The 27,999-nt window shown below is 40.6% G+C and overlaps 1 protein-coding gene across 2 annotated transcripts; it reads right to left on the bottom strand.

Moving 5' to 3' along the window:
• Positions 1-22: 22 nt before the first annotated feature.
• On the bottom strand, positions 23-27,982 carry ASB11 (ankyrin repeat and SOCS box containing 11). Of its 2 annotated transcripts, XM_067566159.1 has the most exons (7): positions 27,799-27,982; positions 20,003-20,082; positions 15,944-16,051; positions 12,556-12,706; positions 12,170-12,304; positions 10,798-10,989; positions 23-778 (listed from the first exon to the last, which is right to left on the bottom strand). In XM_067566159.1, exons 1-7 carry the CDS (start codon positions 27,974-27,976, stop codon positions 654-656), a joined length of 969 nt encoding a protein of 322 aa, XP_067422260.1. In that variant the 5' UTR covers positions 27,977-27,982; the 3' UTR covers positions 23-653. The 2 variants fall into 2 exon arrangements, with proteins under 2 accessions (XP_067422260.1, XP_067422261.1); XM_067566160.1 differs by lacking the exon at positions 12,170-12,304.
• Positions 27,983-27,999: the final 17 nt, after the last annotated feature.

Below are 27,999 nucleotides of genomic sequence, written 5' to 3'. Positions count from 1 at the left end.
TGTGTCCAACAGCCAACATGAAGGGCGCACAGGTGACAGACTGCCAACCTTGAGGAACACCATTCATATTTGATATTTTCATTTGAGGATTTATTTCATGAAATCTCAAAAGTTTGGGACTCAGACATACTTTTTTTGCATTTGAAAGGGAAGAGCGGAGAAAATGAGTTATTTCTTTTGGCTTAATTTAAACTTTTCTAGCATCAGACATCTGTAGAGTAGTTGACTTAATTAAATCATATTTAAGGTGGTTTGTATACCATACATACATATAATTACACAATCAGCTGTTTGGGTGTATACCCACCCACCCACACACTTGTACAATCTGCCATTTGGGTATATATCCCCTCACATATATAGTTGCACAATCAGCTGTGTATTGCAACCTCCTATCTAACATCAGTAGATTTAACAATCAAGTATGAGGATATCATTTCCATGGTAACATGCTCTGGACTACAAATCAATTTCCATTGGCTTCAACATACAGGAGTATTCTGTCATGAGTACTGTTATGTCAGCAGCTAAGTAGCTTGGTACCTATAGTAAGCAGTAAATGATGTATTTGTTTTTCACCTTGGTTTAATATCTTTATGGTGAACTACCATTTTGTTTCTCCCTTGGTGATCAGCTTATAGACAGTCACAGAGCTATCGATACAAGAGAAATTTTTCAAGTTGCTCAGGAAGATTCAGCTTGTGGACTACATAAAGACATGAGCGACCCAGACACTTCCTGATACACAGCCGGCACAGCTGGGCAAGGCTGGCAGGACCTGGAAAAGAAGAGGAAAACAAAACAAACCCCATAAACATGAATTTAAAAAACTAACAATAGAATACAAGTGAAGCTTTAAAATCAGATCAAACCTTACAAATTCTCTTAGATCAAATAAGAGATTTTGGGGAAATCCTTCACTGTGGTCTCTGCTAAATTACATTTTTCCTTCTGGGGTTTTTTTTTTTTTTTTTCCCGTTTTCGTTTTTTTTGTTAGCTTGTTATACATTTCAAGGGTCCTCCAAGAACAGAAATACTAATAACAAGGTGCCGAATGCCAGCTAGGTAGATAGGTTAGGAGTCTGAATACATTAGTAAAATTAGAGCATATAAATACATTTTAGCATTGTGAAGAGTTGCGGTTCTTTTGGAACATCTGGGTTCCATTCACATGTGATGAAGAAAAGGTGAACCAAAGTACACGTCTGACTTTGGAGATAAAAAGCAAAAGAGCAGCATTTATAGTGACATAGTCAATCTGTTAAGGATCCAGAATGTGCCTGTCATGAAGAAATGTTAATCACATGCAATATCCATCTAAGATGATCTGCAGGAGACCTACTTAAAAATATTATAGGAGGAATGGTAGCAACCCATATAGTTAAGCGGCCAGATGCTTTGCTGCTGTAAATCAGCATTGTTCTACTGATTCCAGTTGTGCTATACCAATATATACTAGCTGAGGATCTGACCTGAGGCTGGAATGCAATGCTCCTTATAAACTGTTTGAGAAAGCTATGAGCAACTTCAAAAGAAATTCCCATGGGAGGAAGTTTTATAAGCTGTGTGATGATCTGGGGACTTCAATTTGAGTGACATATGCTGGAGGTCTCATGCTGCCAGTACTACTTAGGAAATTGTCATCTGTACTATTTAGAAATCCCAACTCAAAAAGTGGTGCATCCAACATAGGGGAATTCTATTTTAGACCTCACAGATACAGAAGAATTGATAGAACTAAAGATTAATGGTAACTTAGGTACAGATGATCATGACCTGATCAGATTTATAATGTGCAAACAGAATAAAATCCAAACCAGTGATATTTAAAATTGGAGCTTTGAAAGGGCCAATTTCACAATGCTGAAAACAATTATGAACCAAATCAGCTGGGAGGAAGAATTTAATCAGAAAAATGTGAATGATAATTGGGAATTGTTTAAGAATACTCTGCTAGCTGCTCAAAAAACACAATCGAGGAAGAAGGCTGTATCAGTTAAAAAAAACTGACCTAATTTAGTGGAGAACTGAAGGCAGCTATACATTTTTTTTTAAAATAATATATAACAAATGGAAGAAAAGAGAAGATTATAGTAATTAATATAAATCAAAAGCTGGGAACTGTAGAAAATTCATAAGTAAAGTAAAGGGACACGAGGAAAAATCCATGACCAGCATAGTTAAAGACAATAAAAAGGAGCTTTTTAAAAATATATTAGGAACAAAAAGAATCCTAACAATTGTAATGGTCCATTACTAGATGGTAGAATTATCAGTAAGAATGCAGAAAAGGCAGAAATAGTCTATAAAAATTTGGAAAAAAACAGATAATATTATATAACATTCTTTCCTTCCACTAGTATCTCAGGAATTTTTCAGTGAATCTTGGAAAACCATGGAAGTTCCAGAAGACTGGTTCCAAGCGCGCTGGTTCCAGAGGATTCAGCCATGGATTTTCCATGCACTGATGTGAAGAGACTTGAGGTTGGGGTGCCAAAAGTTGCCATGCTTCTGGGTGATCAGGTCCAGATCTAGAGGCAAAGTGATTGAGGCTTCCACTAAGAAGTTGAGAAGCGTGCTTTACCAGTGTTGATGAAGCCAGGCTGGGGCTATCAGAATTATGGAGGATCCTTCCTTCCTGATCTTCAGTAGAACCCTGTGAACAAACGGGATAGGTGGGAATGCGTAGAACAGCAGACCTGTCCACAGGAGGAGAAACATGTCCATGATTGATTCCAGACTGACTGTGGAAGGAGCAGAACTGCAGGGACTGCCGGTTGAGCCTTGTTGCAAACAAGTCTACGTGGGGAACTCCTGACCGTCAGAAGATGTTGCTCACCACATCCAGGTTAATAGACCACTTGTGACTGAGAAAGGATCTGCTGAGGCTGTCCGCCAACATGTTCTGAGGTCCAGGAAGGTAGGATGCCTCCAGGTGTATTGATTGAGTGATGCAAAAATCCCATAGTCTGAGGGCTTCCTGGAACAGGGGAGAGGAACATGCTCCACGTCTGTTTCCATAAAAGATCGCTGTTCTATTGTCTGTCATGACTGATACACACGTGCTTTTCAGACAGACTTTGAAGGCCTGACATGCCAGGCATAATGCTCTCATTTCTCTTACACTGATGTGGAGTAAGAGTTCTGCATGAGACCAAAGACCTTGGATCCTGAGCTCCCCTACATAAGCTCCCCAGCCCATTGCTGAGGTGTCCATCACTAGGCACAGTGAGGGGTGGAGAAAGGTACTCCTGCACATACCCTGTGCAGGATGAGCCACCAATCTACGGTCTCAATCACTGAAGGGGGAGAGTGAGAGAAAGGTACAACATGATTCAGTGGATGGAAGTCAGGGGCATGCACAAGGGGAGGCAAGCAGGGGCACGGGTCCCCCTCAATAATTACAGAACTCCTCCAGCCCTGGGGCTGTGGTGCCCAGAGCAGAGGGGAAGCGAGCTCCTTCCAGGGTCGGGAGAGGGAGGAAAGAGCGAGCTCCTCCCAGGACTACCGCTGGGGTGGGGAAAGTGAGCTCCTCCCGGGGGAATGGGGGGAGAAGCACAGAAGTGCCCCTACAAAAGGAGTCAAAGTTAAATTTCTGGCCCCTGATGGAAGTTGAAGCTAGACAAATTTGGACTGGAAATAAGGCATACATTTTTAACCATGAGAGTAATTAACCATTGCAACAACTTACCAAGGGTCATGGTGATTTCTCCATCACTGGCAATTTTTAAATCAAAATTAGCTGTTTTTCTAAACGATGTGCTATAGGAATTATTTTGGGGACGTTCTATAGCCCATTGGAGATCAGACTAAATGATCACAATGGTCCCTGCTGGCCTAGGAATCTAAGAAATGCTTGCGCAAACTCCATTCAGATATTTTTGAGCTGTGCGTGTAACAAAACCAAAAATTTGTATTTATCATATCAGAAATTTTGTCCATGGATAATTTAATAATGCTTGAACAGATTTTGTTCAAACTTGACTTGTGTTGTAGAAACTGGTTCAGCAATTTGTAGCTCTGAATGATAAAAGCATTTTCATACTTGCACAATAAAGCTTTTCTGTTTCTTTGTTTGAGCATACCCTTAGAACTGTGAACAGTAGATTTTTAACTAATATGGTCATGTGCCTTGCTTACTTAATAGCAGAACTCACAGCAGTGTTGTGAGGATAAATATAATAAGGAGTGTTAGGTGTTCACATGCCACAGTAATGTGGACCATACTTCGTCAGATGTTTGCATATACAACACACATAACACAGAGGCATGTTCAAATAAATATTTGTGTGCCCAAACACCCATATGCAAACAATACCTCTTTTGGGGTATGTAAATGTTACCTTCTGGTGAGTGTTACAGGTTTGGCTCTCTGCCTGATCTCAGAGGATATGAGTGTTCCCAGCCCCGTCTAGAGAGCTTTGGCTCTTTAGGTCAAAATGTAGTTGCTCATGCTGTTAGCGCAGCCGGTCCCTGGTTCAGTAACTGGAGGATTAACCAAGATGATGGCTGTCACATAAATATTTTACAAGCACAACTTAAACACTTATGCTTAATAGTTTGACTCCAAAGCTTCCAAAGGTTCTTCATGGAATGGAGCTTTTACAAAGGTAAATTTGGGGTCCAAAACAGACTGACAGCGTCCCAGTCAAATAAATAAACAGGGAGAAAAGCAGGGAAGAAACGTGTAGAAAACACAGCTTATATAGAAGCCACTTGAGATGAAGAGGGAAAACAGCTCCTTTAAGCAAATAGGAAAACAAGAAAGAAACAATGTCTCACATTACAACTTGTCATTGCATAATGGCAAGGAAGGAAAAAAGATTAAAGGAAACTATCTAAATATACATAGCAGAAAACTCAGGAAGTAGAAGAAGACGGCTAAAAATAAGTTTTTTGTGGTGCCTGCATTTGAAAAGAGGATTATAGGTGGAAAGTTTGGGTGCAGAAGTAAAGATACAATGAAGTGTTTGAAAGCAAGAGAGATAGGACATTTGTTTTATTTCCAGGTCATCTGAAATATAGTCATCTTTCAAAAGTGGGAGATAATACTAAATTAATTAAAATGTTCTCTAGACCACACAATTGTAAGGAAGAAGAGGATCTGATGAATAACTGACAGTGGAAATAAAAAGGATTTTGGGGAAAACTATATAGCAATGGAAAACTTTTCTACCCAGACAAACTGTGATAAGATTTAATGGAAAAGGCAAATTGAGCAGTAGATTTATGAACATTGTACTTTTTTGTTCAGCCTATAAACCAGGTCATATAGATAATTTTTGAGTTAGCTCAGAGGAACCCAGATATTGTGACAAAAGAATAAAAGTTGCACACCATATATGTAAAAGTACTGGGACTATGCTTATAATCAAGTTAAAACTACAATGATTTTGGATGACTAATAGAAGCTCTGGGTGAAAACCTATGGCATAATGGAATGGGAGAGAAGGATATTAAGGGGAAAATTTCATGAGTGGGTTAAATTCACTTCTTTGCAGAGAGCCAGCACAAAACCCATGCACTTAAGTGGTCAAAATAGGACTTAAATGGGTCTTAAGCAATGGATGGGCTTGTGCTGGCCCGCTGAATGGGGTAAATTCCACCCAGTCTGAGGAAGGTGGCTGTATTAGGGCATTTATAATTACCAAACAAAGGGCCAGATTCACCTGTGGAGTTACACTGGCATGAATCAGAGTAGGCCTTTATATCTGGACCTATCGCTGGAAGCCTTGCCAAGAAAGAAACTGGAGCAGCACAAAAGAGCCACAGTCCGAGTTTCACTATGTTGGAAGAGGTTGGAAGGGGCCAACACAGCTTATATAGATGGCACTAGATAGTACTAGCTAAGAGAATCCAGGGGATTGTTGATTCAACAGATAGGCTCATCAACCTTCATGGAACTCTAGCTATTAACTAAAGCTCTCATAAACATGACTTACCCTCTCTTGAGGTCAATCTCCCATGTGGTGCAGGGGCCTTAGCTAGAGAAGGGAGGTGTATTTTACACATTCCTGCATGAGCACTAGTGAGAGTAGAGAGCAAGACCAACATGTATAGAGAGAGAGGAGTGCAAAGATCAATCTAAGATAATAAAAGGGCCTTCGAGAGGATTGCAACATGAGCAACTAGGAAGAATGGGAAAATGTGATGGATGGACCTACAGAGGCATAAAAATCAAATGACAGGGAAGATGAGTGAGGTAAAGACATGGCTACAACAACACTGCATACAAATGACAGGAAAGGCAGAGCAGAGCATGAAGAAAACTGCTTGTCAAGTGTATAAGGAACCTGAGGTCATTGAAGTGATCAGTAAAAACCCCTAAGATACTTAATATAATGACAGGAGTGGTACCTGCTGGGATGAGCACATCTCTGATCTTTTACCCACTGAAATCAAAAGATATTAGGTTCACAGAAAAGTTACCTTATTACAGGACAAAATGCTGTAGAGAGACAGAAGCACGACAACACACTAATCTTATTGCTTCTTAAAGGACCCAGTTCTCATTGACACTAAGCCTTCTATACTCTTCAGGAATGGTGTGTACCACAATGGAACACTAACTGTATTGTACCATTCAACCACTAGGTCATGCCACGTGTAACAAATCTTATCTGAGCATCCAACAGACATATAGGGCAGTCCATTACATTGTCTTAAAGTGAACATATCTCTGGTGTATCTCTCTGGGAAGGAAGCCCTGCAGCCAGTCCATATCTGGTACAAGAGCCTGACTTCCTAGTAACAGTCCTACAACATATCACGTACAAGAAATACATGACATGGTCTCAAGGGGCCCTTGTGTAAAGAAGAATCAGGCACAAAATACTAGTGTTTTTCCTAACTAGTTAATCCACTGAATCCTCATAGGACCCCGGGTGCTCAGAGAGAATTTGATCCTTTCACATTCAAAAATAAAGTTTCATAGACTGAAAAATGTCTGGCACGCACAGAAATACTGCTAGACAAATCAAGAATGAAGCAAAACCTTGCTTGACAAAAACCATATGGGGCGGAAATATTGGGGGTTTGGCTGTATTTGTCCCAATCAACAGGCTTAAGTGAGGGACTTGTTTCTTTAGCTATTAATGTAGTTATTCATGTATGCATCTGTAAGTTTCAGGTATTGTGTATTCCAATTATGTTGATTGCTGTGCCTTTTTCATTTTTCCTTTTGTCAGGCAAATTGGAGGTGCAAAAATGTAGTTGGTCTTTTGTAACACTAAGTACCCCTGTAGTCACACCGTACACTATTGTAATAATCTTTGTACAAAATATGTCATGTAAGGTATCACTTAAAAACTAATAACTCACTGATGATTTAATATTCTCACATGATATATGTATGCAGTGACTATTAAGAATTATGGATATGTGCTAGAATTATAATTAAAGTGTGGTTAAATGAGGCAAGTCAGGGGGAGTTGGTAAACAGGTTGCCTTAGACAAATGAATGTGTATTTGAGTCTCTGACCAGCCAGATCTTCCAGCAAAGACAAGGAAGGTCCATTTTTACATATTAGCTTAACAAAGCTATTAAGCTAACAAGTGAGGAAAGAAAGAACAAGCACCTTCATTTGCCACTAGACTCCATTTCACCTTCCTCATAGCTTGAATAAACTTTACCTTTACTGGTCTATAAAGACAACTGAATAAGCAATTAAATCAACTGATTGTGTATGATATTACTTTATTATAAGAGTATACAGAGTTATGTCTTCTCTGAAAGTTACTACACACTGGTGATTAATATCACTGTGAAACGGATGTATTAAATATCCATATTTCCTTATGTATTGTTAAGGATATTATCTTTTAAAGTGTGTGGCCAAACAGGGAGAAACAGGTTTTAACCTAGGGATGTAATAGGATAAATGTTTAAATGGTGAGCAGCAGTCTCACCATTTAGAGAATTAATCAAACGTTTAAACGAGAGGGCGGGGAGAAGGCTCATTCCAGAAAGGGCGAGCTGCCCAGCTGAGGGGGCTGCTCAGCCAGTGTGTGCGGAGATGAGGAGAGGCGCTGGGCTGGCTCATCCCTGAAAGCCTCAGCTGCCCAGATGCGGTGGCTACTCAGCCAGAGTGTGCGGGGGAAGGGAAGGAGAAGGGGGACCGCTGGGCTGGCTCCTCCCCAAGAACTCAAGCAGCCCAGCTGCAGCACCTCCAGACCCTGTGCTGTGGGGAGGAGCTGCTGGGCTCAGTCATTAACTGAGTTACTCATTCATTAACACAAATCACCAGTCAATAACTCCCCCAGTCATCAACACATTAACTCTTTAACTCCCCCATTTCATTTTCACTTTTTAAACAATTAAAACTATTTATAAAGCTGGAATGTAAATGCAAGAATTTTTTATGCCTCTAACCATTTTCCTTTCAATTTTTAAACAATAAAAAGTATTTAGAAAGCTGGAATGCAATGTGTGTCGTTATTTAAGCTCACAAAGGTAGCAGGTCATAGCAGTAAATCAGCAAACACTTAGCAGGCTGACCTGCAGGACTTTTGGCCTCCCCTCCAAAAGCCAAACACTTATGATTGTGCTTAGCTTCCCCCCGCCGAACTTCACAGTGGAAGGAGCTCACAGCATTTAACCATTCTATAGTTTAAACAGATTGCTCACTGATCAAATTTTTACATCCCTATTCTACCCCAGACAGGAGAGAAGGCAGCTATTTACCTGTTTCCTATGCAAATTAAGCATGGTGGAATCAAAACAATGGAAGCTTCATTTACATACAGGGGGATGGCTGGACCACAAGAAGGGAAGACCTAGTACGAGATCATCCTGCCTCTTGAAACAAGGTCATTGAACTTTGGAAGATATAAGCCAGGACAGAAGCCATCTTTCTTATCCATCACTAGACAGACACAAGGGAATAGAGCTCTTGCAAGCTGAGAAAGATGGGTCCTTCAACCAAGGAGGGACTGAAATCTCTGGAAACTGAATATAGGTGAGAAACCTGCTTAGGCAACGATTGTACCTTACTAGAGTAAGCTTTAGATTTTTAGACGTGTGTTCTCCCTTTTGTTTTACTTGTAACACTTTCTAACTTTATTCCTGTTATTTGGCCTATATCCTATTGTTAATAAACAAACCAACTCAGTGCTGTGTTTGAATATAAGGGGGTATTCACCCTAGTTAAGTGAGTAAGTTGTGATCTGCTTGTATGTCTTTAGAGGAACAAATGGACTGTATTATTTCTCTGAACTGTCCAGGAGAGGGCTGGACGTTACAGATTACTTGGTGTTGAAAAAATTGGGGACTGAGAGTGCGTTGGGGTGCGTTGTAAGCCAAGGCTGGTGGAAGCCAGCATAGGCTATAGACAGGCTGCTGGGATCACAGCTGCTGAACCAGGGATGTCTAGCACACAGACAATCAGGGTGTGACCTGCATGCTTGCCGCCGACTGTTAGCATCTGAGGCAGGGAGTTACAGTAGCAAGGCATTGTGAGGCACCCAGTGTTACAGGGTAAGAGGTGACACAACCCCTCAGTGGTCTGGATTGCACCCCGAAACCCTGTCACAACTTTATCTCATTTATCTCAATGCAAACATGTACAGAGATCCTTTGCCAGACTGTTTCACAAGGGAAGAATGGGACTGATGCCAGATACAGAAATAAATACATCTCAGAGTAGAAGAAAAATACTGAACTCAGAGATAAAGACATCAGAGCAACTGAATTTTGGTAAAATAAGGAACTTCAAGACAGATATTTTATAATCTCACTGGAAACAAGAAAAATACTGAGGATTAGACAAAAGCTATTAATGGACCAACATTTAGGAAGGGATCTAATGGAGATTTTGAATGCTACAAATTGATAGGCCTATCTTATCAAATGAGTAGGGTCCAAATAACTTTCCTCAGATGAAAATGTGCTGTAAAACAGTAAAGCTAAAAGAAAGAGTAATTCAGCTCAGCATGCATGTGTTTCAGAGCTATTATTATTAGTTATACAGAGCCTTAACTGTGCATTTCACTTTACAAAACAAAGAGAGATGGAGTTCCTACCCTCTAGAGTTAGATGTACATGTGAAGGGAAGGGAAAAAACATCATGGCAAGAATTCTACAGAAGAGGAAGGTGCAAGATGAGATGGATAAAATGTTGGCATGTCTCTAGTACAAAGTTTCTTCCAAATAGATTTTTAAAAAGGTACTAGAAATACTCTCAGAGAGGCTGAGGGTAAATTATGAAAGCTCATTGATCTAACTAAATGTTTCCTAAAGCTTCATGAAATGGCAGTGACTTGAGAAGATGAATAGCTGACTGGGTTTAAGTTCCACTTTCTCATTGTAACCAAGTAATACACATTCATGTAGCTGTTCATGCAGGGAGCTGTACAATGAGTATCAGTAACATCTAAGCTGACATATACATTTCATTTAGGATTTCTGGTTTGTATGCAAAATAGTTGTTAGTTTGCCGTCTCAAATAAGGCTGATAATAACAGTAATAAATAAAAATACTTGGCACGTGCATATAGCACTTCTTATTCATAGTGTTCCAAGCACTTTACATAGGCATATAAGCACTATCTGCATTCAATAGATGGGAAACTGAGGCAAATAAAACCAGAATGGCGTGTTTGCCATCACACAGGCAGGCAGTGACAAAGCTAAGTATAGAACTGAGGTCTTGTGGCTCTCATTCCTATGCCCTGTCAACTCGACTTGAAACATCATGGAGAACCTCAGAGAACTAACAGATGAAGGAGCTGCATGTGGAAAAGCAAAATTAACAAGAAAAGGAGAGAAAAATTGTCCAATTAAGAAAAAAAAATCATTACCTTCCCGAAGCAAGAGTGCCCGTCTCACTTTGCTGTTGGGGGCTGCCAGATCAAGGGCACATTTGAATTCAGCATTTCTGCATGTCAAGCAAGCACCATAGTCAGTTAACAAGTTGACTACTTCTGCACTGGATTTCCTAGCTGCGGCATGGAGTGGGGTGTCTAATCGTTTACCCAAGTCAACACTGGCTCCTTAAAAGAATACACACAGAGACAAGAACAGACCAGGGTTAGCATTATGAGGAAGCAGGGAAACACATAACTGGCTGAATCTAAAGGTATGTCTATACTAACGGCGGCAAAGTTGCTGCTGCCAGATCAACCTATCTGAATCGATTGAGTGGTCAGTGTAGACCCGCTCAATCGATCCAGAAGTTGAGGCTGGTAAAACACCCCCTCAAGTGGAGTAGCACTGCGTCAGTGCAGTGCAGTGAAGATGCCGTGCAGAAGGGAAGCACAGCAGTAAACGGGAGCTACACAAGCTACTCTGTGTAGCTTGCATAACTCCTGTCGACTGCCGCCGAATCGCCAGGTAATTGTAGACCAGGGCTGAGATTTGTATCACACACTTGGGCTTCCATCCTTAGCAGCAATAAATTAAGCGCACCTGTTGGCACACAACTCCCCATCTTCTCTTGATTATAGCAGTACTCAATATCCAGAAGTCACATGGCTACTATATCAGCATTTACAAAATCATCAAGAGTAGCAGTAAGACGAGAAGGATAGAGAATCACCTGGAGTTGAGCCAATGCCGAACTTTTTGACTACCAAATTAGTGGGTGCCTAAAATCTATAGTAGCTTTCATTTGATTAATTCAAATGAGCAGAAAAGCATATTTTTAACATCTTATTAAAATAACTTTGGAAGGTCTATGAGTAAAATGCTTATCCTGGGCTGACAGTAGCACCCAAATTGGGCCATACCCATTGCTGGTGTAAATCAGCATAGCTGCATTGGCTAAAACAAATTAGTCCACCTGAGAAGCTGCCCTGCTTTGTGTGGGATCTTCATTATCACTGAAAGCATTATTCTTTTGTGCATTGGTTAGCTGATCTCCTCCCTCTGAATGCAGTGAGCAGTGAATGCTTAGCACGCTTGGTTATTTATTTTATAATAACCTAAAGGAGTTGATGCGGGTCATATGGAAAACAAAATACAAAGCTAGTTATTTATTGCTCCTCCTATCATCACCATCTTTGAATGGCAGAATCCTTTTTTTTTTTTTTTAAATCCTAAACTCAAAGCTCTTGGTCCTCTAAAGATTCATTAGGAATTAAATTCTAATATCAGGAATGGGGAGGGAGTAAAGTAAATCAATAGATGGTGGCTTCAAATATATACAGCTTCTCCCTCCTGCCCCCAGAGCACCTAGATCTAGAAGTTTCTTGACACAGTCTGTCCTCTGATACATGCAGGCCACATAAAGTGGTGTTCCATGCTGAGAATCTTCTTGGTCAATATCAGCATCATTAGCCACGAGAATTTCCATACACTCCCTGTGACCTGGATAACACAGAAGAGAGGTCATCTCACTTCAGCACCTCCCTACAGGATACCCGACAAACATACTATATACATAATATTAAAAGAGAATACATAGATCTCTATATAGAATTGTGTGGCATAAACCAAACACGTATTTATCTCTATGGCCCAGATACCTCAGGTGCAGATTAATTTCCCACACTTGTTTAGGGAGGAAAAACAAAGCCAGATCTATTTATAGTTAGCTGCACTCAAAGCCCTAACATTACCTCTCTTTACTGCTTCATGAATAGGTGAAGCAAGGTGATTCTCTAGCTGTGGCTTGGCTCCAAATTCAAGCAGCATGTTCACACAAGCTGCACTGCCACTACAGCAGGCATTAAACAGAGGAGTGATTCCATCAACAGTGACTGCATTGACCTGAAACAGCAAGACAGACAGACAATAATCTGTTTCAAAAGGGATGCACTTCCATTGGAGACCACCCACATCTCAATACTAAAAACAGCATACTAATCAGACACTGCTCTTCTTTAATGTCAGAATCCACACTAGTCACCAAATTCAGAGTTACATGCTGTAGGAGATAACATTACCTCTCAAGTGCCACCCTGCTTCTCAGGGAGGCAGCAGCACAGGACTCTGATATTGAAAATTGTACAAGCTGCTACCTAGAGCTGATCAGAAAATAGGGATTTTTCCCAGGGAAAATTTAGAATTTTAATTTAAATCCCCCCAAATCGTTTTCAGATACCCAAAACCAACACAGTTGTGGTTTTTTGACCCGATCAAAATCTTTAAAGGAAAACTAATACTTTGTGAACATTTTTGTTTAGTCAAACAGACCTTCTAGCCTCATCTGTCCTGTGTGTTTTCTGCTCTCACGGGTTTAAAAACCACACAGATTATCAGATTATTTCACAATCAGCACTGTTGCATGATTCCCACTTTGTCACAGAGATGAATGTAGCTCTACTCCATAAACTGCATGGGAGCAGGGCAGTTTTAAGACCTTCATAGGCCCTAGGCACACTTGCCTTCGTAGGTCCCCCGACCAAAATAACTAATTTGATTTTAAGCTATTAATAAATAGTTTTTTAAATAAAAATAAAAAATTATATATAAAATTTTTTTTTTGTAGGCCCTGAAAGTTTCATAGGCCCTAGGCACTGTGCCTAGTGTGCCTAATGGATAATACGGCCCTGCATGGGAGGTACTTACTGCATAATGATCAGTTCCAGAGGGGTAGCCATGTTAGTCTGTTTTTAGCAAAACAGCAAGAGTCCTGTGGCACCTTAAAGTCTAACAAATTTATTGGGGCATAAGCTTTCATGGGCAGAAACCCACTTCGTCGGATGCATGTCGGATTGCCACAGGACTCTCGCTGTTCTGCTGCATAACGTGGATCTAGTGTGCTGCATGATAGGACATGGAGATCTTTGCTACAGTGTTCTACGGAAGAGGGATTGGAGAGCCCAACTGTCCTTATGGAATATGATGAACAGTTTTATTGCCCTCTTCTTATAATAGAGCACAGGGATGCTGGAACAATTTGTATAATGTGGGTGCTGAGAGCCATTGAACCAAACTGTAAACCCTGTATACAATGGAAACCACTTCAAGTCAGATGGTGCGGTAGCATCCCCAGGACCCATAGTTCCAGCTCCTATGATAGAACAGCCAGATTCACAAACACATATTTCCAACTAAGTCTCTTTTCAAGTTTCATTTCTACAGTGGAATTTGGGCTGCCTAAAAATTTTCTGTTGAATCTTTTTTTTTTTTTTTTTTTAATTATTATAAAGGAAAACTGGTTTTTTGACTAAAAAATATATAACTTACTAGTCAGGTATGCAGCTCTCTAGAAGCTATGTTCCATTCTATTACCTTTCTGCAGTGCTGGGGTCTTTTTAATTTTCTCCCCTACCAAGCCATTTACTCTGGAACAACCTTCCCAACATTCTTTCCTCTGTTACCAGATAAGTCAGTGCCCAGTGGAAAGGACAAGCAGAGAAACTGCATCTTTGCTAGTGTTTTTGCTTGGATTTTGATGCCCCATTCACTGCGTTGGCAGCCCAGTATAAAATGCAGTCGCTCAATTCCCAGTTCTTGGAACAGCTTCAACAAAGTCTACATGAGGAGATTATGCAGCCTTACAAATGGGTGCATAGTTTAACTTTTTTCCAAGATGCTGAATAAATCTGTTGGAATTGTATATATTGAAGAGAAGGCCATTTTCCAGCTCTCTTCTAGACTGCTCACCTCCTATTTTGGAAACAGTACAGAACGAGGGATTATTTGGCTTCTGGGGAAAGGGAGGGCATGGAGAAAGATGAGGGCCAGAAGGAATGGAAGCACAGTCTTGAAGGGAGCATTATATTTGAAGGCAGAGACAGCCATCATCTAGGATTTCTAAGCCCTACCAGACTGGTTCCCCATATGTGGTGCAGGGGTATTTGCCCAAACTGGTAAAATAAAATCTAATGTGTTTTTAATGGCACCTCACGCAGCTGCAGAGCTCTACAGCTCTAAAATGGGCTTAATGGGGAAAAAACATCATGCTAGAAAATTTGTTAACTAACATGTTAAACATGACTCAGAACTTAATGTAAATGAGGACAAGTCCTGCTTAAACACCTGTTAGCTGGCTATGGACCCTCCCTAGTACTAACCAGCTAATATTTTCAGCATAACTATCCTTGACCACACTAAGGCAAAGTCATGTTTCATGTATTGCTAGTTAAAATGAGTTAGTTAATGCATTTCTAACATGATGCTTTTCCCCAGCATAGACAAAGCCTTGCTGTGCAGCTCCTAAATTTTGGTTGGCAGCAAATTCTTCTCGCAAAAACACAAGCAAAGGCTCTCCACTGGGTACTGACTCATCTGGTAACAGATGAAGGAATCCTGGGAAGGCTGTTCCAGAGTAATGGCTTGCTAGGGAAGGAAATTAAAAAAGACCACAGTGCTGAAGAAAAGCAACAGAATGGGACACAGATTCTTGTGTCCCTGATTATTAATTTATGTAAAGGAAAAGCCATTGACTAACTGAGACTGTATGTAGCAATGAAGAATGGGAAAAGCGGAACAACAGGATGACTTATTGACAGTGACAATTGATAGCTTGGATTTATGATTTTCCAGGTGCTAAAAAGATGTGTGATCAATCAACTGTTACTTCAATTTTATTTTATTTTTTTTAAACAGGGTAATTTCAAAAAACAAACCTGAAACAGTAATATGAAGATCAGGGTTTGTTTTTCCTGTCTAGGGGATTAAAAGTTAATGTACAATATGGTTATTCAATAATCATATTTTTCTCTGCTAATGAATACACCAGTTGTTGTCTAGCCTTGTTTGATTCCTTGCCACTCCACATGTAAATTTTCCAGCATAGTATATATCTGAGATCAAAACAGCAACCAAGCTGTAAAAAGGTGGAGTCCTTTAGGAGAAAAGCTACCACTACAAAAATGGAAGTAATTTATTATTAGTGAAAGCAAAATATTGTCCCCTTTTGTGGCCAGAATTTCTCTCTCTCTCTGACACTGACACATACAAAAGCATCCAATACATGCATCTCTCTAATGCATCTCTGCTAATGACAGTTGTCACCACTGTGCCAATCACTTCACTTGTTTATATGCTAGTACTCACTCGAGCGCCGTTCTCCAGTAAGACTTTTGCACAAGCAACATGGCCACCCAGGCAGGCCTCGTGGAGACCAGAAACCCGATCTATTGTTACAATGTTCACATTGTATCCCTAGAATTCAGAGCAAAGATGTGAAAAACAAACAAAAAACAAGCAATACAAACATCATTACTGGAGTTCATTCCAGGGAGTAACATAGCGGTCAGCTCTACAGTCCTTACTCTTGCCAAATTCCTACCGAAGTCAATGAGAGTTGCCCTGGAATACGCATGGATCAGACAACCACTCTGATACTGCAGCTCTTTCATCCATTGCCACTGGAGAGGGATGTAAAGCAAAAGGTAAAGATAAACTGAGTGACGCTCATCTGTGTTGCTTCACAATTTATGGTAAATTGCAGGAAAGATATTGTATTTCTTTTGGACTCTAGTGACAGAAATTAATTTCCCTCTTTCCAGATAAGAAACAGTGACTGTGATATGTCTTAAGCTATATTTTTTATCTGCAAAATGAGCACTCTGACCATGAGTGTGATTTGTTCCTGAGTCCCATGATGCTGTTTCTTCTCCCTGATTGTTTATCAAACGGATTTAACAGGAGTAAGGAATACTGAATAGTAAACAACAAATACCCTTTATAAGTATTAGTATGAAAAACAACCCTTCCATAACAGCTGTATGAACACAAATATGGCTGGATCCCAACATGACTGGGACTTTGTAACACATTTTCCAGACTATAGCCACATGAAATGACAAGTAAGATTTCATGCACAAGTACAAGAAAACATTTGAAATCATCTCTACTGTAACATAATCAAACTCTGACATTTCAAAATGCAATATCCGTAGATGTATCATGCTAGGTTCCATATGCTAAAAGCTAGGCAGTTCACAAGATGGCAGCAGTGTGCTTTTTTGTTTGTAGTAGCAAATACCACCCATGGGAATAAATATTTCTGGGAAATTTAGTGCTCTGAAAGTAGCCAGCCACAATCCACTGACATGATAAGTGTTAAAAACAACCACAATACCCTCTAACTCAACAATTTAAAATAGAAGAAGTGAATATTTTTCAATAATGTATAAACAATTATTTAAAATTAAAAGCTTTGCTGGCTCATGTCAATATAAGGGAAACATGTAAGAGAATTAACATGAAGTCTAATATTCCTTTTGCACCTGATGTGACCTTACTAAGACTACTCCATTTTATAATTTTACAGTAGCTGTGCATTCACTGCAGAATATAGGAGGAAAGTTGTTGTACAAATCCTTTGTATGAAGAAAAGAAATGGAGGCAGTGACACAGTATTAAAGCAACATGCTGGAGTTAGATATATATATATATGCCTAACACATGAAACTCAGTAATCCAGTGAAGGAAAAATACCAAATCTACTGAAAAATAAAAGTAATTAATTTCATTAGTAGAAAAAATGCTTAAACTAAGAATTAGTAGTCCTGACTTTAGATAATGGTGTCCAACACTTCCCATTAGAAGATCCAGTTGCTCATAACTTTGCCAAACTCTTCTGAAAAGCCAGTCATTAGGTGCCTCCACAAGAATTGATGAAAATCTGCCCCTTAATTTCCTGGCCTTGACAGGCAGCAGTTTTTAAAGCATCTAAGTGATGTAGGTGCACAAATTCCATTGACTTTCCATGGCACTTGTGCTCCTAGGTAAGTAAGATGACTTCATTTTTGAAACCACATCTTAAAAAAAAGTGTTAAGAGTTCTTATAAAGTAAAGATACATGTTTAATTTTAAGATAAAGGCTACAAGCAGAGGCATCTTGACAACAGTGAGTAATGCCTATGCTATGCCTATGCCATGCCTATGCCAAAATTCATCTTGCTGCTGTGGATCAACTCTGTCCCACTCCCTATAATGGTTACTCCCTGAACTTCAGCTTTACCAACTGGGAGCCCAGTCCTGCATTACTGAAATCAATGGCTTCAAGGCATGCAGCAGCAGACTCTAGATGTAACCATAGATGATAAAAAAGGAATGCTGTGATCTTAGTTATAACTCTTGTTCTCCTTTCCTTCCATCATCCCTATTCTGTTACAACTTCCAATATCTAAGCTTAGGTTCTTCAAATCATGTACTGTGACTTTTCTGTATTCTGCAAAGTACCTAGAACACTTCAAATACTATAACTGTAAGGATGCATCAGGAACTAGGTGATGTGGATTCTGTTCTATTTAGGTTCTGGCACTTCATTTATCTCTGTAATATTGAGTAGCTTCCAATGTTGCATCAAGCCATGCGATTAGTATCAACCATAGGTTGTTTCTTCTCCATTCCTCCCTCCAGGGAGAAAATTGTGTTTGTTTTAAATTATGTGCTATGTGTTTTTATTTGTGAAATCACTGCATGTTTTAGAGAAGTGCCATTAAATAAATCCATATTTGACCATTTCCAAGGGAACAAAAATCACGCTCACAGCTGGAGTCCAACAGCACTTCTTCAATAAAGTACTGTATGATCATCATGACAATCCAAAAAACCTTAGCTGGAAAGAGATCTGAACAAGTTAGCCATAATTCCTTATCACTTGCACCCTTCATTTCCTCCTCCACAACATACTTTCCCCTCTTATCTTAAAAATTACTTGAAGTTGGAGGGTTGGTAAAGAATGCTCAAGAACTAGGAGGGGAAATCCATTTACACATTTCAGGTTCTGGTAGCTGTACCCTTTCAATAACCAAATGTTGATAAATGTCAGGAGTTGGGGATTTTACTGTATAGAACAGAGGGATTTGTTCCATTTTTTTCATATGTCCCTCGTTTTAGTCTCAGCCTTACCTATGCATGACACAAATTTGGTTCCCCCCCTCACCTATATTGCTGAAATTTATTTACATCAGAAATAAACAATCATGAAAGTGTGGTTATAGAAAGAATTATTTTCACTAAGGGAATGAATCCCACAGCACTTGACGTTTCCTGCATGAATAATTTCCCATGTCCCTTGTATGGGCCTTGGCAGGCAGAGAGTCAGCTTTGTTTTGGGGATGTCTACACTGCTCAGAAAAGTCTGTGGCATTGAGTCTCAGAGCCTGGATCAGTTGACCTCGAGCTCACAGGGCTTGAGACACATAGCTAAAAATAGCAATGTAGACATTCCAGCTTGGGCTGGAGCCTGGGCTCTAGGGCCTTTCCCGTTTCAGAGCTTGAGCTCCAGCCTGAGCCCAAACATCCACACTATTTTCAGCCCTTCAGCCTGAGCCCTGCCAGCCTGAGTCAATTGATCCGAGCTCTGAGACGTCGCACCAGAGATTTTTCTTTGCCATGTAGACATAGCCTTAGATCCTAGTTGTAACGAGCGTTGAGAGACACAAAAAGGCTAATAGCCAAGCACAGGCCAGTTGATCACTCTCTGTAATCTGTCCAACTTGTTTCTTACAGGGTCTTATCTCAGTAGCACAGGACAGCGACCCTAACGTCTGGCTCATGACGACAGATTTTTTGTCCCATGTTCTTCTGGAGTCACCAAGACTTGTTGACCTAAGTGACTTCAGCCCATGTGTTTAATGAATGTTCTAGATCAGTGTTCTTCATTGCAAGACCCAGGAGCCAGTGGCATCTCCCATCGACCCTAAGTGCGGATTCCTGACTAATTGTTTATATTCCAATTTATTTTAACATTAGAATATGTACCGAGCCTATCAAAGTCCACCTTCTTTACACGTCACATTAACCACATGGTACAATGTGCACCAACCATAATATTACCATGGCAACCAATGTAGAACTTGGAGTGTTCAACTGTTTGTGTTGTATATTATTTTTTGGCCCCAGTGAGATACTGGAAAAATGGACAGATTCTTAATTCTGTTGAAGAGAAAATTGGAAAGTGAAACAGAAGAAAAAAGCAGATAAGAACGTAACTGTGGATTTAATGAAAATGAGTCCAATATACCTTTTTATTATAATCCTCACTCTATGTCTTTGAGTGCCCACTGTAATTATCTATCACATCATTCATGGATAAGATCTAACAAAAAAAAAAATCCAGAGGCCTAAACTTTTATTTATTTATTTTTGGTTCCTTACCTGTGCAATCAAAGTTTTCAAAGATAGGAGGCGCCCTTGGAATGCAGCTTCATGAAGAGGAGATCGATCTGCCCAGGAACCTAAAATAGCCCAATAGTTAAATCAAAGGCACAGTGATACCAGCATACAAACAGTTCCAAAAGCTCACAAGAGACATTTTTACACACATCACCCCGTGTCTGCTTGGAAGCACTGATCGAGCTATGTCAGTGTAAACTGTATTCGTGGCCTGAAACCAGCAAAGTGAGATTGCCTACTAAAATTGATTACAATGGGAACCTACCGCACACTCAGCATTTTTGAAAATCAGGCCACTTATTTAGGAACCCAAGTAAAGCCTTATGGGTGAGGTCTCTAAAAACACCTGAGTTAGGAGTACAAGTGTCATTGAGACTCCCTCAGGCAATTTTGAAAATCTCACCATGTAACTAATTTTAGGCACCCCTTTCCCCCCCCTTTTTTAGAAATCTTGGCCACAGGCTTTATTGGTAACTTAAATTTTGTCACAAATTGCTCTGTGGGTTCACTTTCACTTTGTTATGAGATTTATAGCATGCAAACACTGGCTTAGTCTTTGGGTGACATGTCCATCGAGTCAATTCTAATATGTACACACACCCCAGCAATTTTTTCCATATGCTAATACATCTAATATGTATTATAAATGTGTCTGTCTACCTTTCCCTCTTGCCTACATTAGCAGGTAATAGTAATTTTCTCTCTTCCTCACTCAAGGATTTCAGAGCAACATAAAAAATACAGTCTGCCAGATGCCTGATTGCTACTTTTCTACATCATTTTGATCAGTTTAACGCCAATAAACTTTACAATCCTGGCTAGTACATCTTAGTTTATCTTTTCCTTTTTAATCTATTTATGATCCCACTTCAATATAGCTGCTACCTACAGGTTTATACATATTCAGTCAAACAGATCATTAAGAATCATTATTTAACAGATCATTATTTATAGAGAGATTCAGGCAGAAAGAATTTACTGACCACGGTTTAGCATCTAAAACCAAACTGCTTCACAATTAGAACTAGCAGAAACCTCTGATTTGTGGGAAATTTTTGAAATTTGGTTTCAGTCCAATTCTCATCAAAATCAAATTTTTCCAAATTTCCCATGAAATGGAAATTCCAAAAAATTTTATTTTGGAAACTCAAAAACAGTGTTTCTAAAAGACAATGTGCTCCTGAGGATCCTGACAGCTGCTGAGTGAAATTGACCACTGTTCAGCAGTGAAACTGTCAAAATCTAGTCAAATGTCACACTCCAGCTGCTAGGGTTCCCGGAGTCTAAAGCTTTAAGGTAGCCTCACCTGTGAGCTGCCATGGGGCAGAGGGTCCCAGGGATACCAAACACTCAGGCCAGTTATTTTCTGCTGCTGCCTGACTCTCACAGCCTGGGGAGTCAGCTGGTCTGAGAGCTGGGTGGCCTGCAGAGCCAGCTGGCCCAGGAGTCTTCCAGGCTCCCAGCTTAATGGCAAGGAGCCTGGAAGTTCCAAGTGCCCCTTCCCAAATTGGGGCTCTCAGGCTCCCTGCTGAAGTGCAGGGAGCTTAGACTCTGAGAACCGCAGCTCAAGAGCAGGGAGCCTGGAAGCTATGAGAGTCCTCAAGGTTATAAGGAGTCCGTGGTGAAGCAGGAAACTGGACTTGTGTCTACAGAGTCCAAGGCTACTGACTTGACCACTGGGCCATCCTGCCTCTCTGGGGATCCCCAAAAATGTTTCAAAAAGCACACAGGTAAGAGTAATAAGATACGAGGGTATATCTACACTTCGACTAGGGGTATGACTCCCCACCCCAGGAGATGAACCCATGCTAGTTCTCACTGAGTTAGCGCACCAAATATAGAGTGTAGCCATGGCAGCATAAGTGGCAGAAGGGGATAGCCACCCCAAGTACGTGCCTCGGGTTGGTGAGAGCTAGCGCCAGTACGTCTCCTCCAGCTGGGAATCACACCCCCAGCTCAAAGTGCAGATATGTCTATAGAAACATGGTTAGTAGAATGATTAGGGGGCTGGAGCACATGACTTATGCAGAGAGGCTGAGGGACCTAGGCTTGTTTAGTCTGCAGAAGAGAAGAATGAGGGGGGATTTGACAGTGGCCTTCAACTACCTGAAGGGGGTTCCAGGGAGGATGGAGCTAGGCTGTTCTCAGTGGTAGCAGATGACAGAACAAGGAGTAATGCTCTCAAGTTGCAGTGTGGGAGGTCTACGTTGGATATTAAGAAAAATGTTTTCAGTAGGAGGATGGTGAAGCACTGGAATGGGTTACCCAGGGAGGTGGTGGAATCTCCATCCTTAGAGGTCTTTAAGGAGTGGCTTGACTAAGCCCTGGCTGGGATGATTTAATTGGGGTTAGTCCTGCTTTGAGCAGCGGGTTGGACTAGATGACCTTCTGAGATCCCTTCCAATCCTAATGTTCTATGATTCTAGAGTGTCCAGAGTACACAATATGAGAGTGGGAGGGATGGGAAATGAATTGATATTTAAGTGTCTGATCACAGAATCTTAGCAAATAAACATGGAAAAGACTTAAAAGATCAAATCCCTGGTGTAGCCAAAGTGGCCTTCTTCTCTATCTTATGTTCCTCTAGCTGGGATTTTGTTGGTCTTGGGTTTTTGTGCTATGGCAGTTCCTAGCCTTTTCATAGTTCACTCAGTGCTTTTTCTGGCCAACACTCAGCATTCATGTAATGATTTTTCACAAACAATACGCTGAGTTAAATGTTGCACCTTCTTACACAAGACAATGACACACATTCCGCTAATAACACAGCCTTAACTCTGCCTTGAAGTTCAACCATATAGTATTCCCAGGAAAAAGCAGAGTGTTACATAATTTTCTGTGGTACATGGTCTTAAAAAAGCTTGTTTTATAGGCAGTTACTTATAACTTAGCCAAACTTAACCATTTGGGCTGAAATTGTCCTCGCCAGGTGTCTGTCTTAGGTTGAATTTCTACTTGAAATTTTCAGCCAAAATGGCTCAGCTGTTTCTGAGAATGAAAAAACATGTTTTGCCCATGTTAAAATATTCTGGCAACGTTTTCTTTGAAGCTCCCCCATGTTTTGAAACACGTCTTGAAATTTGGCAGGGGATGGGAGTGTCTTTTGTGTCAGGGATGGGACTTTGGCTGTTCTTGTGAAAATGTGCCCAAATTTGGCCAAGTTATGAGCCTTTGAAAAATTGCAGTGTTCATAGAATGAGCAGCTGTTCAATATTTTGTCTTCTCCTCAAGTTCAATGTGTGGGCCCAGGCCTTATTTACTGCACACTATCCAAATGCTGCTCTGAAAACAGAATTATTAGTTTCCTCATAGGCTTTTCTATGTGCTTATAAATATAGTATCTGAGGGCTTCGTAAAACACTGACTCATCTTCAAAACACCCATGAGGTAAGGGGGTATGACACATGCTGGGGTACAATCCAGGCTAGTGGGGGACTGTGTCATCCCAGCCATGCAACCTTGGGTGCCTTGCAATGCATTGCTGTATTAGGTCCCACCCTGGGCAGCTCACAAACAGCCTTCCAGCATACAAGCCACACCCTGAGTGTCTGTGTGTAACTGCAGCCTGCCAGCTATACCCTGGCTCTCAGCAACCTTGGTTATACAGCAAGGTGACCACAACACATCTAATCCCAGATCTTCCCCCAGAAATGTAGGTCCTGTACTGCCCAGCCCTCTCCTGGACAGTACAAATATATTTAGTCCATTAGTCCACAAAGTGAATAATATGCCAGTTTATTATCTTATATAAATTACCCAGACACTTCCGTTTAACACACTGGATTAGATAAAATAGTAAAAAAGATTAACTACAAAGAGAGAGATTTTAAGTGAGTTACAAGTAATGAGGCATAAAAGTCAGAAATGGTTACAAAAAAAATAAAGATAAAACACTAGTGTCTACTTAAAAAAACAATTTAGTTGCAAAGCAAAATTTCTCACCACATGCTTCAGCAGATTACTGACCAAACTCTCAGGTCAGGACCCCTCCCCCAGAGACCTATGGCTGTTTCCTTTTTGTCTTCTAAGGTGTGGAGATTGAGGTGGGCAGATAGAGGGGAAGGGAGGAATCTCTTTGGGTGTTTGTGCCTCCTTTCTATAGTTTCAATCCCCCTCTTGAAAAACATTTCCACCTGAGACCCAGAAGACAAGAGTCTCTGTGGAAGAACATTCCCTGATGGTATTTTTTTACCTGTTTGAACTTCCTTTGTTTCCCCTCCCTGCTTGATGGACTGTTTATTGTTTAAATGCATATTAAGGCAAACACGCAGTCCTTCCTTTGTTCCGGACAGACCTGACTTCTGCCTAGGCAGGTCTGTGGGGTTTGGAACATGTGTTAACAACGTCATATAGGGGAAGCTTGTAACTTTACATGCAATGTTGCCACACATATTTTACCAGGACAATACTGACCAGCAAATCATGGGTTTTCAAATGATATCTTTCAAGGCATACTTTGTCAAAGATTATTACAATATGGTGTGAATACAGGGATGTATTCCATCACAATGTGGTGTTCCCTTTTTACAGATGGGGAACCAAGGCACAGAGAGATTAAGGTCATAAATATCCACTAATTCTGGGGGCCCAATTTAAGACACCTAAAAGATGGTTTTTGAGAACACTTGGCATTATATAGCATTTCATAGTTCAAAGCAGAGCTCCCACTGACCTCAGCTGTAGCTCTGAGTGCTCAGTATTTCTGCAAATCAGACCCTGGCTCTCAAGTTTTACACTCAGAAAATGAAAAACACAAAATTAGTCACCATGTGTGAAAAGCTTTGTTTAAGCAACTTGTCTAGCATCACATAGAAACTTTGTGGCAGAGACAGGGACATAATCTAATTCTCCAGAACAGCATTCAACCTGCCTTTACCATATGACTATCCTTTCTCTTCCTGCAAACCCCTGCCTCATTCACTACACATCTTCCAGTTTCTGCAACAAATGAGGCAGGGGTCCTACAGACAACAGCGTCCTTTACTACAATACCCTGATTTATTCCCAGAGCAGGTCTGGACAGTGCACTGAATGAATTCCCTCCTCTCCCATCTGTTTGTCTGATCGGTCTGTTTTGCTCCCCAACCCCAGCACTCAGCTACACACCCCTTTTCCTGCCTACATTCCCCATCCACCCTGGTTCCCAGTCCCAGTCTCCCTCCCTGGACTCCTTGCCCAATTTCAGTGCCCCAACACCCACTAGCTCATAATCCCAGTCTCTTTGCCAAGCCAGTCCTAGTTCTCCCCTTGCTTCCTGGCTCCTCAGAGATCTCCCTCTGTTCCACCATTCCTTTCTCCCCATCCCATTTTTTCCCAGTCTCCCTCTCCACATTCCCTGTTAGCCCCACCATAAGCTCTTTGTTCCAATCTATTCCCTACCTCACCACCCACAGCTGTGTCTCATCCCCTCTGCATTTCAGTCAGGTAGCTTCCCCCTCCATGATGCCTGGGCCCAACAGGAGTGCCACTAAGGATCTGTCTACCCAGGAATTAGACATCCACGGTTGGCCTGTGCCAGCTGACTCAGGCTCACAGGGCTTAAGCTAAGGGGCTATTAAATTGTAGTGTAGACACTGAGCTCCGGGACTCTCCCACCTCACAGGGTCCTAGAGCCCTGGCTCCAGCCTGAGCCGGAACATCTACACTGCAATTAAACAGCCCCTAAGCCCGAGCCCTGGGAGCCCAAGTCAGCTGGCACAGCCATCCGTGGGTGCCTAATGGCAGTGTAAACACACCCAAAGAGCACAGAAAAGACAAATCCCAGCCTTCAGTTTCAGTCACCAGTCCCAACCCAGCCTTCAGCAGCATGAGGCTACAATTGCAGGGAAAGTCCTGCCCAGCCCTGTGCTGGACAGGATCTTTGCAGTTTTTAGCTACTAAGCTCCAGCAAGTCTTTTGAGCATATAAGAACTGTGATTTTTTCAAAGGCTACAACAGGCCAAATTTGGGCAGATTTTCATAGGAATGGCAAATGGATACACAGGAATATCCTGCTAGGCTTTAAGTCCCTGCTCCAAAGTGGGGGAGTGCTAGTTCATCTCAAATAAAAAGTCACCAAAATATTTGAACATGGGGAGAACAATGGATTTTTCCCTAGCCTTGTTCTCAGAAAATGCTGAAACATTTTGGCTGAAAGTTTCTCTCTCTATATATATTGGGCAAAATTGTATAATGGGAAGCATCGGGCAACCTTAATAACAGACGGGGCTTCCATCCCTACCTCTAATTGTCCTTACATACACACTGTGCTGCATATACAAACATTTCACACACACATACTGTATATTTATATTTACACACTTCATTTTAAATAAAGTAGGCACGCACGTCTCACTATGAGAATTCACACACAACTGTGTATTTCCATGCCAGCTACAGCAACATACCTCCCTGAAACGTATGGCAAATGTAGTTCCCATAAGGGACACCTCTTAACTCCCCGGTTACCGAAGGCATTTCTGAAATTTCACGTCCTTTCTAATGTCTACAGATAATTTAGGCAGCTCTGCTCCTGCTTCTCTCGACATTGCTTTACTAGGCTGTGGCACTGCATCTGTAATTGAATCTAACGCACAAGCAACAACATCACATGACCTTATGTTTTGAAAGACTATCCTTGATGGATATTTGCAAATGGCAACTCGCAGATAAAAATGTGATATAGTCCGGGTAACTTCGTATGCACTTAGATAAAGAATCTGTATACAGGGGGGGAAAAAGCTAAATCATCAAATGTTTCACTACATTTAAATTAAGGCATATATAATAAGTGCTTTGTCAATAAATTAATTATTTTCTAATAAATGGTAAGATATCTCTGCAATGCATTCGAAACTAAGTATAAATATCTATTTATTCTGCTTTATACAAGCTTGGTAAGAAGCTATTTTAGCTTCACTTTGGGCCAGATTCTGATACTCTTACAATAAGTTTCATCTTACACTGCAAATAATTCCACTGGTTTCCACAGGACCACTCATGGAGTAAGGCACTATACATAGTGAATAAAGGTCTCAGATTCTAGCCCCTAATAAAAACAATGTCACTAAATACTCTGACTTCATGATTTAATTTGGAAATCAATTACTGGTTAGCAGTTATTTCTAAAGTAATTTACATACACATTGTAATTAGAAGTGTTACTTGTGTGCTAATTCTTTTCAGTGGACTATTGTAGCAAATGTATTTAAATCTGTAGAAAAACTACTTGGAAAAACATAGAAAAATGATTCTTTGCAGGCCCATTACATATATTCATTTCCATACTTTTGGTTTCACAGGAATTTTGTTTGTATCATCTGGTTAAAAAAAAACCCACAGGGACTCTTGACTTAGACTTCATTATACTTTTCTTTCAAAAAATCCACAGTCCAAATTCCTTCCCTAAATGCTCTCTGTTTGTAAACTAGGATACATAATAAAATTCTGTGTCACTCACACAGCTGATTCTGAAAAATGCTTTGCTTCCCAAAGTAAACGTCTTTATTTACTTTACTCTTATTCTAGATTTGCTATATTTAAACAAGCGTTGTTCACATTCAAGCTGGCTAACTGTTAGAGAGTCTCATATTTTCCCACACCTAAAACATGTCAATCCATACTGCTGTTGCAAAGACTTTGGAAATGGAATGCACTTGTGGCCAGAACAAAGCATCCATTTTACACATTTATCAATCGCAGGCTCATCCTACAGCAACACAGTGATTAACATCTAATTTCTCAAGACATAAAACTTAGAACACCACAGAATTCTTTAGTGTCCATAATTAACATTTTACCTGGGGCTATTCCATAGATCTCTTCTGCTATCCTGGCAGCTTCTTTTCTGTTGCCTTTAACAATATAGAAATGGGTCAGCAGAGCCAAAGAAATCTTAATTAAAAGCTTAAAGCAAAATAAAGCAAAGATTGCAAAATAAATGTTGTTAAAAGCATGGAGTATAGAATTGCCCTCCATTTTGGCTTGCTCTTTGTATAGTT

This window comes from Emydura macquarii, unplaced genomic scaffold, assembly GCF_026122565.2.
Source record: "Emydura macquarii macquarii isolate MOO-44397 ecotype Brisbane River unplaced genomic scaffold, CSIRO-AGI_Emac_v2 contig_2734, whole genome shotgun sequence".
NCBI classification, from domain to species: Eukaryota; Metazoa; Chordata; order Testudines; family Chelidae; genus Emydura; species Emydura macquarii.
This window is presented reverse-complemented; position numbering and strand designations above follow the sequence as displayed.